Here is an 11,955-nt window from a genome sequence, read left to right on the forward strand (position 1 = left end):
TTGCTTTTTTATAATATTTTTTTTTTGCATTTTGTAAGAGAGGTGGTTTTTTTTTTTTCACCTACGTAGGGCGCGCCTGTTGCCATGTTCCCGGCTCCCTTATGGGTGTGGTGAAGAGATCGCTGGCAAAAACTGCCTCAGTTTGCGTGAGGGCTGCGCGGCCCTTTAAATGCGTTTAAAATCGACTTCCAATGAATTATTCTGCTTTGAAATTCATCTGTGCGCATATCAACATGCAAGGGATCTGAAAGAAGCGGATTTTCGCCCGAACTAGCCTGATCAGGTGAGGGGAAAAAAACAGTCGTCCGCCGTCTTTCTCTTTTCTCGTCTATTTCCTGCTTGTAAAAAGCTCGTAAACTGTGATTTACTGACACCGCTGAACTCCTTTGTACTGTTTTTGGGGGTCAACGATGGATTGAATCTCGATTTAGTAGCTAATTAGTTAATTTTTTAATCTGCTAGTTATGGTTGAGGGTGAAGAGGCAACAGGAGGCCCGATAAACACAAGCGCTCAGTTTGAATTTTAACGGTTTTTTTAAACTTGTTAAGTGTTTGCTCGCGCTAGTTAACCATCTAAATGGTAGTTTGGTGAAGTGGTTAAATATCTGGGTGATAAATGAAAGGTAGTGGGTTTAAATCTCAGCTTGGTTGTCGTATTTTGTCCTTGATCGACACACAATCTCGAGTTACTATAAACACGAACTGTTGTTTTTGAATCAAAGTCTTACTTGGATGCATAAATGTGAATGCAGTCTGCAAGCAGTTGTATTTTGAAGATACATCTTCCAGCGAAGTTGGCAGAATTCATTTTTTTAAATCACTTTTAAAGTATTTTGTGAAGGACACCAATAGCTGAGATTGCTGGGGTAAAGCTAATAGTTTTACTTTCACTTTACCTTTCAGAAATCTCATTCTGTTTTGATTTAAGTGAAGTTTTTAAGCTTTAATAATTCTGATATTTACGGGCCTCTGATGCAGTCTTCTGATGCAATAATCGTAGATATTGTTGGTTAATTTAAACTTGTTTTCAAGTTAGAATGGTCACGTGTTATATTCTAACTGAATCATTTCATATTTCAGTATTTATTAGTGATTTCATGTTTTATATAACGTTACACGTGTTAGATTTTATTGTTATTTGTGATTGTGTGTAATATCGTTGAGTTCCTCTTCCCAGCAGGCAAATATGAGACCATTGCTTCCTGGAATTGCTTTTCAGTTATATTTTTTATGTTTTCTAACTAAATAAAAGCGCACAGGTTCAGAAATGTAAAGGACTCGTCTTGAAACAGCTGTTTTCTGACTTTAGTCTTTTGTTTGTTAATGAAAAACACATTCAAATGAACACACTAAAATATTTATCTAATATATATTTTATATATATGTATGTATATGTGTCCCTGGAGCACAGAAGCAGTCATAAGTAGCACAGGTGTATTTGTAGCAATAGACAACAATACATTGTATCGCTCAAAATTGTACATTTTTCTTTTATGCCAAAAATCATTAGGATATTAAGTAAAGATCATGTTCCATGAATATATTTTGTAAATTCCCTACTGTAAATATATCGAAACTTAATTTTTGATTAGTAATATTCATTGTTAAGAATTCATTTGGACAACTTTAAAGATGATTTTCTCAATATTTAGATTTTTTTGCACCCTCAGGATTCCAGATTTTCAAATAGTTGTATCTCAGACAAATATTGTCCGATCATAACAAACCATACATCAATGGAGAGATTAATTATCAGCTTTCAGATCATGCATACATGGGTCAAAGACGTTAAGATGTCCGCATCAAAAGAAATGTACAAAAGTGATTTTGTGTCCATGGAAAGCACATTAAATGTAAGTAAAATGTCTACTTTTAAGGTTTCAAATAAGTTTTTGGAGAATAAAATGTCAAAATTTGGTTGAAATAATGTCACATTGTCATTCAGTGTAACACAATATTTATGCAAAAATCCAAACAACATGCTTATTCTGACGTGTACATATTAAAATATCTAAAAGAATAATGGAGCATACTAAATTTTATTGTGTTTTAAATTAGTAAAAAATACTTACTTACAAATGGGCAAAACCTAGGATAGTGGCAAATGTTAAAAATGTAAAATTACAACTCATTAGTATTTGGGGTGAAAGTAATTAGTCTTTTAATGTCATAAATTTATTTTTGTTGTAAATATGCCTGACAAGATTGTTACACTGAATGACATTTTACTGGGTGTCTTCTGTAAATCAGGGACAAATGTATGAGATTTATTTTTTGCTCAGAAAAACAAAAACAAAATTGCAATTAAATAAAACAGAAAACTTTTTTGCATTTTTTGGGGGGGAAAAATACAACAGTTTAAAGCAGTGTTACACTTTTTTTTTTTTTTATGGTTAAACACTTTTTCGTCTTTGACCCACATATCAATTTCTAAAAATGGACCCTTATGACTGGTTTTGTGCTCCAGGGTCACATATATTTGCGAACCCCTTCAGCCTTTAAATATTAATCGAAATCTTTCCTAATATTTCAAGTTAATATTTCAATCATTTAACAACACATTGACATGTTAAAGGCCTTCGAAGGTTGGTAAATTGTCACACTGATAAACTGATGCTAGAGTTACACTTTCAGGAAACATTTTCAGTTTCTAATAACTTGTAAAATCACTCAGCATTATATAAAGGCTAAAAGCGAAACATGAGGTGTATTGTTAAACGTTTCCCCATTGCTGAAGTTTATCATGATGGTTTTGGTATTGAAATATGGAGGGTGGTGTTGGTCTGGTAGTGGTTGGGCGGAATAACTAATGACTTGCATCATGGTATGAGTAATTTTATGGCAGGATAACAGTATATTTCATGATCTAGCTATTTTAATTGAAAATTCAATGGATAAAAAATTAAATAATTGTCTATTTTGAAGGATTGTGTGACACTGAAGACTGCAGTAATGATGCTGAAAATTCAGCTTTGCATCACAGGAATAAATTAGACTTTAATATAGATTCACATAGAAAACAGTTATTTGAAATTATAATAATATTTAGCAATTTTTACTGTACTTTTGATTAAATGAATGCAGCCTTGGTGTGTGCAGGAGAGACTTCTTTCGAAAACGTTTTAAAAATCCCAAATGTTCTAAACTTTCGTTAGTGTAAAAAAATAAATAAATAAATTTAAATTTTTAGTAACTTCTGAGTAAACGGGGATCAATGCTAAGGATTTTTTTCTACTGGCCCGGTCAAATTTTTAATAAATTAGTTGCTGTTATCATTGTTTTTTTTTATCTGTTATTTTGTATTCTAATAGATAAGCCTATATGACACTATTTTAGATACCAATTCAATTTTACAATTCTCTTTCAATTCCAGTACTACATCAAAAAATACCTAGCCAAAAATAAACAAATATAAAGTTTAAACATTATTAAAGACAAGTGACAGCCAGCAAATAAGAACAAATAGCAAGTAATAGCACAATGAAATATAGGCCTATAGCACAAAAATAGAAATGATGCTTTAGGTTTTTATACAGGCTTATAGTCATAGTCAGTTAAATAAACTCCAGTTTAAGTTCTGTCAAAATGACACCCTTAGTATGAGAGACGCTGGACTAGTAATCAAAACCATCAGTCTAGTATTTATTTCTCTAATAACCTAGTTACTGAAAACTCACAGACGCTGTTTGAGTTTGTAGTAGATCTTTTAACTGTTAAAACACATTCATGTGGAATCAAAGGTGAGCGAAACATCAGAGGTGCGGACGGACGCCTGATTTGACGGAAAGGTCAGTGAACATATGGGTGGCATTTGGCAGCAGTCGGTGGTGTTTTGAAGACCCTTTGAGCTTGGTGTCATTTCCCACTGCTCTCAGATCAGTCTGTGCGTGCAATTAAAGCTGCTGGAATGGGTTTGGTCAAAGGAAGCTGGTCCATTTGTAATTGCATTTTTCACATGCATCACTACTGCAATGTTTGATTGACAGGTGAGTGTATGAATGATGTAACTGTATGATGGGTGATTGCAGGTCCAGCACGTTGTCGTCTCGGGTGCCGGTCAAACAGGAACAATGAGTGAGTTGGAACAGTTGCGACAGGAAGCGGAACAGCTTCGCAACCAGATCCGGGTAAGTGTTTGGACCGACATGCAACAAAAGGAAGCGTTCATATGAAAGGACCTCCATGTCAACTGAACACTTCCTGTGCTGTTTATTTAGATTGGCAAGTTTTGTCATGAATTGCATTTGTTGTTTTTCAGGATGCTAGAAAAGCCTGCAGTGACTCCACACTTTCGCAGGTACGAAACAAAAATCAGTAATGATTGCACCGTCCTGCATCATATTTGCTGAATACCTCCAATAGTTGTTTATAACTAATTTTGTGCTGCTGATTCCAAAAATAATGACAGTTTTGCTCAAGCACGTCACTTTTTCACTAAATTTGATGCATTTTGTTGCATTGTTTTTGACAACAGCCAAAGAAAAATTACAGATTTTGTGAAAAAAAAAAAAAGCTGTTCTTTGACATTAAATGTAGAACATTTTTCCACTCCATTGTAGATTGTAAATTAAACGACACATTTTGAATTTATCTTGAAAGCAAAACTTTTGATATTTGACTGTTTTTGTTATTTTGATAAGTGCATTAAAGCTAATAATTACGTTTATACAGCTATGGCATGTGATTTATGGTTAGGTGTTAATGTAAAACATAATTTTTGTTTTATTCTGTAAACTACTGATGACATTTCTTCCAGATAATTATTTAAATAAAATATAATGTATAATGACAACTGGTCAAAATAACAAAAAATGTTTATATTCATTTTTAGACAAAACTATACCAATGTTTTTGCTTCAGAAGAGTTAAGAAAACATTTGTTATTTTGACTAATTGTCATTCTCTGTAAAAAAAACCCAAAATAAATTCTATTAAAAAATTATGAAATGTTATCATAGTATAAAACAAATATTGACATTTTACTCAAACCCATAAAATCCAGAGATATTAATATTAAGTGATATCTTAATATTTTACTTACACACACACATATATATATATATTTATAAATGGAAGTTTTTTTGATATTTTTGAACTTGAAATCATATAATTATGTAATACTAGGCCTTTTTTGCCAATCAAGAATTTTAAAAAGATATTATTCATAGATATCCACCAGTTCATCGACTGACTTCCTCGATGTAAAACATAACTTTTTCTTTTCTGCCTTTTTAGTAAATTGAGTAAATGTTGTGTAAAGGAGCTAAACGCATATGAAATGCTGTAGAAGATGATGCTGAGCTTGCTGTCTGTGCTGAAGACCTCTCTAATGAAGCTGATGATGTGTGATCTTTCATCTCTTGCTGTTTTGGGCTCATATGTCAGATGACGGCGAGCCTGGACTCAGTGGGGCGGATACAGATGAGAACGAGACGCACGCTCCGAGGTCATCTTGCCAAAATCTACGCCATGCACTGGGGCAGCGACTCCAGGTGTGTGTTCGATCGGAGGGTCTCTCTAACCATCACCATTGCTTTTAGATACAAAACAAAACTGCTTTAAACACTCTGGGCTGGTTTCCTTTCAACTGCGTGATTAATATTACATGAAATAACGCTTGGGACCCCGGTGTTCGTTTTCCGTGGAGCTGTAATAAGGCCTTTCCCACCATGTCGCTCAAATCCCATCTGTGTCCCGTATTAATTACATTTCGTTGATTGAAAAGTAGATCGGCTGCAGTGTGGATATTTATAATATCTTTCCCTTTTTCAGGTTACTTGTCAGTGCCTCCCAAGATGGCAAACTCATCATATGGGATGGTTATACGACCAACAAGGTAATGAGATACTAGAAAAATGATAACATGGTTTTATTCAAATTAAAAATGTTAGTTATCATCACCGACCTAAATACATTTATTTATACAGACAAAGATCATGGTTTGAATCAGGTTCAAACATGCTCTGTAAGGGAATAGTTCAAATGTACTGAAAATGTGCTTCCCTCAACACATCCAAGATGTAGATGAGTTTGTTTCTTCATCAGATTTGTAGAAATGTAGCACTGCATCAGTGTCTCATCAATGGATGCTCTGCAGTGAATGGGTGCCGTCAGAATGAGAGTCCAAACAGCTGATAAAAACCAGATGTTAACTGATGGACGGGAGTGCTGTGGATTATTGTGATGTTTTTATCAGCTGTTTGGACTCTCATTCTGACGGCACCCATTCACTGCAGAGCATCCATTGCTGAGACACTGATGCAATGATACATTTCTACAAATCTGATGAAGAAACAAACTCATCCTAATCTTGGATTGCCTAAGAGTGAGCACATTTTTTTAGCAAGTTACCATTTTTGGATGAACTGTTTTTTTTTTTAAGGTAAAAAGTTACCACTTTTACAGTTGTTTTCTTTTAATCTTCTGCTTTAGCTCGTCATATTGCTGAAGTAAGCTGTATGTTTTTAACTCTGTCCGGCAGATGCACGCTATTCCCCTGCGCTCCTCTTGGGTCATGACCTGTGCCTACGCCCCGTCGGGGAACTACGTGGCCTGCGGAGGCCTGGACAACATCTGCTCCACCTACAGCCTTAAAACCCGCGAGGGCAACGTCAGGGTCAACCGAGAGCTGGCTGGACACACAGGTAGAGTCACCTTTATTTATCTCTTCAGTAATATTACCTAGTAATTCCTCTAAAACAGGGATTAATCAGCAGAACCCCTCTGACCTGAAATTTATGCAGGTAAACAAATAAAACATTTAAAGTGTAATATTATTGATGTTAAAATATAGACTACTAGTTATTTATTTATTTATTTATTTAGTTACTGAAAATTCAGCTTTATGGCAGGGATAAAGTACATTATAAAATATATTTAAATAGAAAATGGTTATTTTATGTTTCACAATATTACTAATTTTACTATATTTATTGATCAAATAAATGCAGCCTTGATAATAAAATAAAAATAAAATTCTAATTATTCCAAGCGTTTGACCAGAAACCGTTTTAATACAATTCTGTATTTTATATAATATGTAAACATAATTATGTATCTAAATTTGACATTATGATTTAATGGAGTATTAATTAACTAAATATTATTACCTTAGCTATCTCACGAACCTCAGTTTGGGAAACCCTGCTCTAAAACAGTTCTTTCTGTGTGGCATTTCATACAGTATATATAATTAATCAATGAAAGAGATAAATAATGGATTTTTATTAATGATTCTGTAGGCTATCTGTCTTGCTGTCGTTTTCTTGATGACAATCAGATCATCACCAGCTCCGGTGACACCACATGGTGAGTTAATGTCACATACAATAATAATAATAATAATAATAATAATAATTCAGCTGATTATTGTGTAGCATTAGTATGTCAAGGGATAAATGGGGTATACAGTGTTAACTTTATTTGGCATGTACATATTTTAGTTAAATTTTCCTGTTTGAAATTGATTATTTTTATCAAACAATTGATTTTTATTAAACAATATAGCGACTTGCATTTAAGGTGTATATTCTAGGATTCGAACCCATGACCTCTACATTGCTAATATTTATTTGAAATATTTATTGGAATGTTAAATGCATAATCGGTGTTTTGAATGCTTTGAATTATAAGCATCTGGTTTTGATTGAAACGAAACGGACTCTTTGTTTAACTTTGCTCCTGCAGTGCATTGTGGGACATTGAGACGGGCCAGCAGACCACCAGTTTCACGGGACACTCGGGTGATGTCATGAGTCTGTCGGTCAGTCCCGACTTAAAGACGTTCGTGTCAGGAGCCTGCGACGCTTCTGCTAAACTGTGGGACATCAGAGACGGGATGTGCAGGCAGTCCTTCACCGGCCACGTCTCGGATATAAATGCCGTCTGCGTAAGTATTTCAATCGACTTTTAGAATCACACTTGTTTAAATCGGGTGGTGTTTGTGTTCTCGAAGCTCCTCTACATGGAGCGTTGTATTGAGTTCGGTTGTTTGCTCTCGCAGTTCTTTCCGAATGGAAATGCCTTCACGACGGGTTCAGACGACGCCACCTGCAGGCTGTTTGACCTGCGCGCGGATCAGGAGCTCATGATGTATTCTCACGACAACATCATCTGCGGCATCACCTCCGTGGCCTTCTCCAAGAGTGGACGCCTCCTGCTGGCCGGATACGACGACTTCAACTGCAATGTTTGGGACACTTTAAAAGGCGAACGTGCAGGTAAGAGCAAAACACTTTTTCACTACCCTTGATAATGTAAGTGTGAAAATGCTGTACATGTGTTTTATACATGTTTAATAAGGGGAGGGTTTCTGCATATTTTATTTATAATTTATTTTTATTATTAACTTATTTTGTTGTTTATTTAATTTTTTATTATTATTTATTAGTTAAATATTTTATTTATAATTTGATTTATCTTATTTTTTATGATTTTATTTTTACTTTTTACTTTTATTTGTATTATTGTGTATTATTATTAATTTGTTTTTGTTTGTTTATATTTTTATTTTTGATATTTTGTTTTATTTATTTCTTATTTTTATTTTAGTTTATTTATTTTATTAATTTTAAGGATGGACTATATTATCGGAACATTATCGGAATCGGCCGATAATGGCTTAAAATGTAAACATCAGCATCGGCTCTTTTTATTTATAAATTTGTGTAAAAAAAATGAAAGTAAAATGCATAAATAACATTAAGATACTTGTGTTTCTGAATAAATAAAGCATTACCGATGTCATAAAATCTTGAGTGTTTTGATTTAAAGGTAAGAAGCTATAGCTTACGTTAAAAATCACAGACATAATACTTGTAAATTAAATTGAATATATACAGATTTATTCGTGGTTTTTTTTTTTTTTCAAATGGATAATGAAAACTTAAATACAAGGAGCTCTAAAAGATTTTTTTTGAATGTTTACAGCTCTTTTGCTTTTAGATCATCTGGTAATGTTAAATCCACAAATAAAATGTTAAAGCTTCAACTGCATCTGTCTGAAAAAAAAAAAAAAAGAAAAAAACCGGGAGATCGATTTTTAGTTATTTTCAAAACTTTCAATGTACTTCTTTAAAAAAGAACTTTAATAATGTTTATTAATTCTAACAAGTAGGTTTTTGCTCAAAAATAACAAAAGTTAAAAATAATTTGTGTATATAATTGAATATATCGATATCGGCACAGACTAAAATGATTTGAAAAATATTGGCATATCGGCAAAAATCTAATATCATGCATCCCTTATTTATTTATTTTTATGTTTGATTATTTTTAATATAATTTTTTATTTATTTTTTTGTATTTGCTTGCATATTTATTTATTTATTTATTTATTTATTTTTTTTAATTGTTAATTCTTTTTTTTTTTTTTTTTTTTTTTTTTTTTTGCATTATGATAACCTGTATGGCTCTCTCTCTCTCTCTCCAGGTGTCCTGGCCGGTCATGACAACAGAGTGAGCTGTTTAGGAGTACCTGATGACGGGATGGCCGTGGCCACGGGATCATGGGACAGTTTCCTTCGGATCTGGAACTGAGAGCGGTATTAAAATCTCCGGCTCTGTTTCCTCCGGTCCCATTTCTCCGTCTTTCCACAGCAGTTCCTCCGTATTCCAGTTATTACACATGATTTTCAGTAAGTAGATGAATCCCGTGGAGAAGCCAATCATCACCGCCGGCCACAGGAATTATAAGAAGAGATTATTAAAGTGTCATTGTGTAATATGTAAATATTCATGTATATGAATATAGATATGGTATATATGTACAGCATTATGTGTATGTATATACCATATAGTATATACATACATAGTGTTCATGTATATATTTTTCTAGTTGATCATTGGCCCATGACATTTTTATTAATCTTTCACTCTTTTTTTTTTTTTTTTTTTTTTTTGTACATAGAAAACAACGCTAAACTAGATAGAACATTGCATGTATTACAAAAACTTTGTGAATTTTCTGAAGTTTTTGAAAATTGGAAAACAAGCGTAAAACTTTTTTTTTTTTTTTTTTTTTTTTTTTTTTTTTTTTTTTTTTTTTTTTATGCAGATGAAAACCTCAACTTTTTTTTTTTATATATACACGCCACTAAATCAGTAATCAGTTATTGGTGCTTGAGTTTGAAAAGAAGGCACTGAATTTTCAAATGTTTAACTCGAAGCATTTTGACGCCTCGTTTTTAGGAGTATTGCTTTTGATTGATAACAGAATTCATAATTGATCTGCCCTTGAACTTCACCCTTGAATACTAGCGATCACAATATAACTAATCCTAGTGTATAAATTCCTATTCTTGGTGCTTACAAAGAAATCTGTGCTTCGAATGAATTCATAACACTTGCTTTTTCTATTTTTAAATCCGAAATGTCCACAAATTTAAACGTTGCAGTGTTACAAAGATAGAACGTCTCGAAAAAGTATCAATATTTTTATTAGTGTTAATTCACAAGTGTTTTTTTTTTTTTTTTGGTGACCTCTTAGTTTCAGCATGTACATGTGTTCACACAGGTGGGGATGAAGAACACTACCTGGTCAGGATAGTTAAACTGCTGACAAGTCACTATATTAGGCTTATTTTTTTCTATTGATCAAAAAACGTAGACCAGAGCGATGAAGCCGTTTACTCACTTTCGCCATCGGTTCTGACAGTATGTCTGTGTTCGTGCGGTTGCCAGATTGATGCTGGTTTGAGATGCGTGTCAGTTACCAGCTTAACGAGCCTCATTAAAACGGTGATATTTGTGCCATTGTTAACGCTTTTAACACGTCATGTAACTGTGAAAAGCATTTAAAATATTTCTTTTACTTGACCTTTTTATATTAAAGGGAATCGGAAAGCAGCTTGAAATTATTATGAGGTATTAAAACTGTAAGAAGTCCTTTTTGAGTTTGTTTTTTTTTGTTAGAATATATTTTTACAGTTTTAATTGCTCCGTAAAGGAATCGATTTTTGTTTGTTTTTTGCTGTTTTATGATGATTAACTGTGAAAAGGGATGTCTTTGGTAATAATGTCTCATTTAGAAGTCACTTTGAATTCAGTTCAAAGAGGAATTATGCTGGTATTATAAGTATTGGTTAGATTTAAGTCAGATTTCTGTTGTTGGTACTGTAGACGTTGCAGGATTGCCAATCAGTGATTCTTTTTGTGGTTGTTTTATTATAATCATGTTGAGGATTTGAGTGGTTGGTTCTGGATCAGCTTAAATACAGCTGCCATAAGAGCGGCTGAAATGCTGATGTAGTCTTTCAGAGCTTTCATGAAAACCACGGATGACTTTTCCAAATGCGTTTAGGTGTTTTTTGTTACCAGTTATTTCCAATTCCAAACCACTCAAACTTGGCAACAAAAGAGCATTTTTAGTATTACAGTATGTTAGAACCCCAATGTTTTAAGTATTCATAAGATACTTTTGGCTCGATCTGTAAGCTTCATAATCTTTTTTTTTTCTTCCTCCTCCTCCTTCTTTCTCTTTCTTTTGAGCCAATACAACCAGGAGTGTGGTGCCTTGTGTCCTTTCACAGTGCCATATTTTCAAATAATCATTTTTAATAACATCTTGTTTCTCAACTTTTTCGTATTTGTAAAGTAACCTGGTGATAATGCTGCCATACACTGATATTGTAACCAATAAAAATACTTTTAACCACATCTCAATTGTGTCATTAATTCATTTGAATATGGATGTTAGGGCTGTGTATCTTGGTAAAGTTATTACATGTCATTCTCAACTGAAAACAAAAGGCTGATCAAAATATTTAATAAGTTGTAAATGGTTTTCATAGGCGTTTTCACTTTAAAGTAAATGATCTTTTGAGGAAACCAGAAGCGAAAATCGTCAACAGCGTCATTATATTCGAAGATCGTTCGTTCTGTTTTTCTTTAATCTTATTTTGTAAAGAACCTGCAGCTTAATATTATGTTGCCATTATTATGTTAATTTTAATGTCT

The 11,955-nt window shown here is 33.2% G+C and overlaps 1 protein-coding gene across 1 annotated transcript; it reads left to right on the forward strand.

Moving 5' to 3' along the window:
* The first annotated feature begins 102 nt into the window (after positions 1-102).
* Positions 103-11,655, forward strand: gnb4b (guanine nucleotide binding protein (G protein), beta polypeptide 4b). The gene is made up of 10 exons (XM_042734669.1): positions 103-283; positions 4,029-4,127; positions 4,259-4,297; positions 5,386-5,492; positions 5,773-5,836; positions 6,482-6,644; positions 7,242-7,308; positions 7,687-7,888; positions 8,003-8,219; positions 9,431-11,655. The coding sequence occupies exons 2-10, from the start codon at positions 4,071-4,073 to the stop codon at positions 9,535-9,537; spliced, it is 1,023 nt and encodes a 340-aa protein (XP_042590603.1). The 5' UTR covers positions 103-283; positions 4,029-4,070; the 3' UTR covers positions 9,538-11,655.
* The last annotated feature ends 300 nt before the right edge of the window (positions 11,656-11,955 follow it).

Source organism: Cyprinus carpio, chromosome B11 (assembly GCF_018340385.1).
Source record: "Cyprinus carpio isolate SPL01 chromosome B11, ASM1834038v1, whole genome shotgun sequence".
NCBI classification, from domain to species: Eukaryota; Metazoa; Chordata; class Actinopteri; order Cypriniformes; family Cyprinidae; genus Cyprinus; species Cyprinus carpio.

Bases quoted from the DNA above. Each gene is read 5' to 3' on its own strand.
- gnb4b (XM_042734669.1), top strand. From the start codon at position 4,071: ATGAGTGAGTTGGAACAGTTGCGACAGGAAGCGGAACAGCTTCGCAAC. The intron at 5,837-6,481 runs GTAATGAGATAC...TCTGTCCGGCAG, and splicing joins ATGGTTATACGACCAACAAG to ATGCACGCTATTCCCCTGCG. The intron at 6,645-7,241 runs GTAGAGTCACCT...ATGATTCTGTAG, and splicing joins AGAGCTGGCTGGACACACAG to GCTATCTGTCTTGCTGTCGT.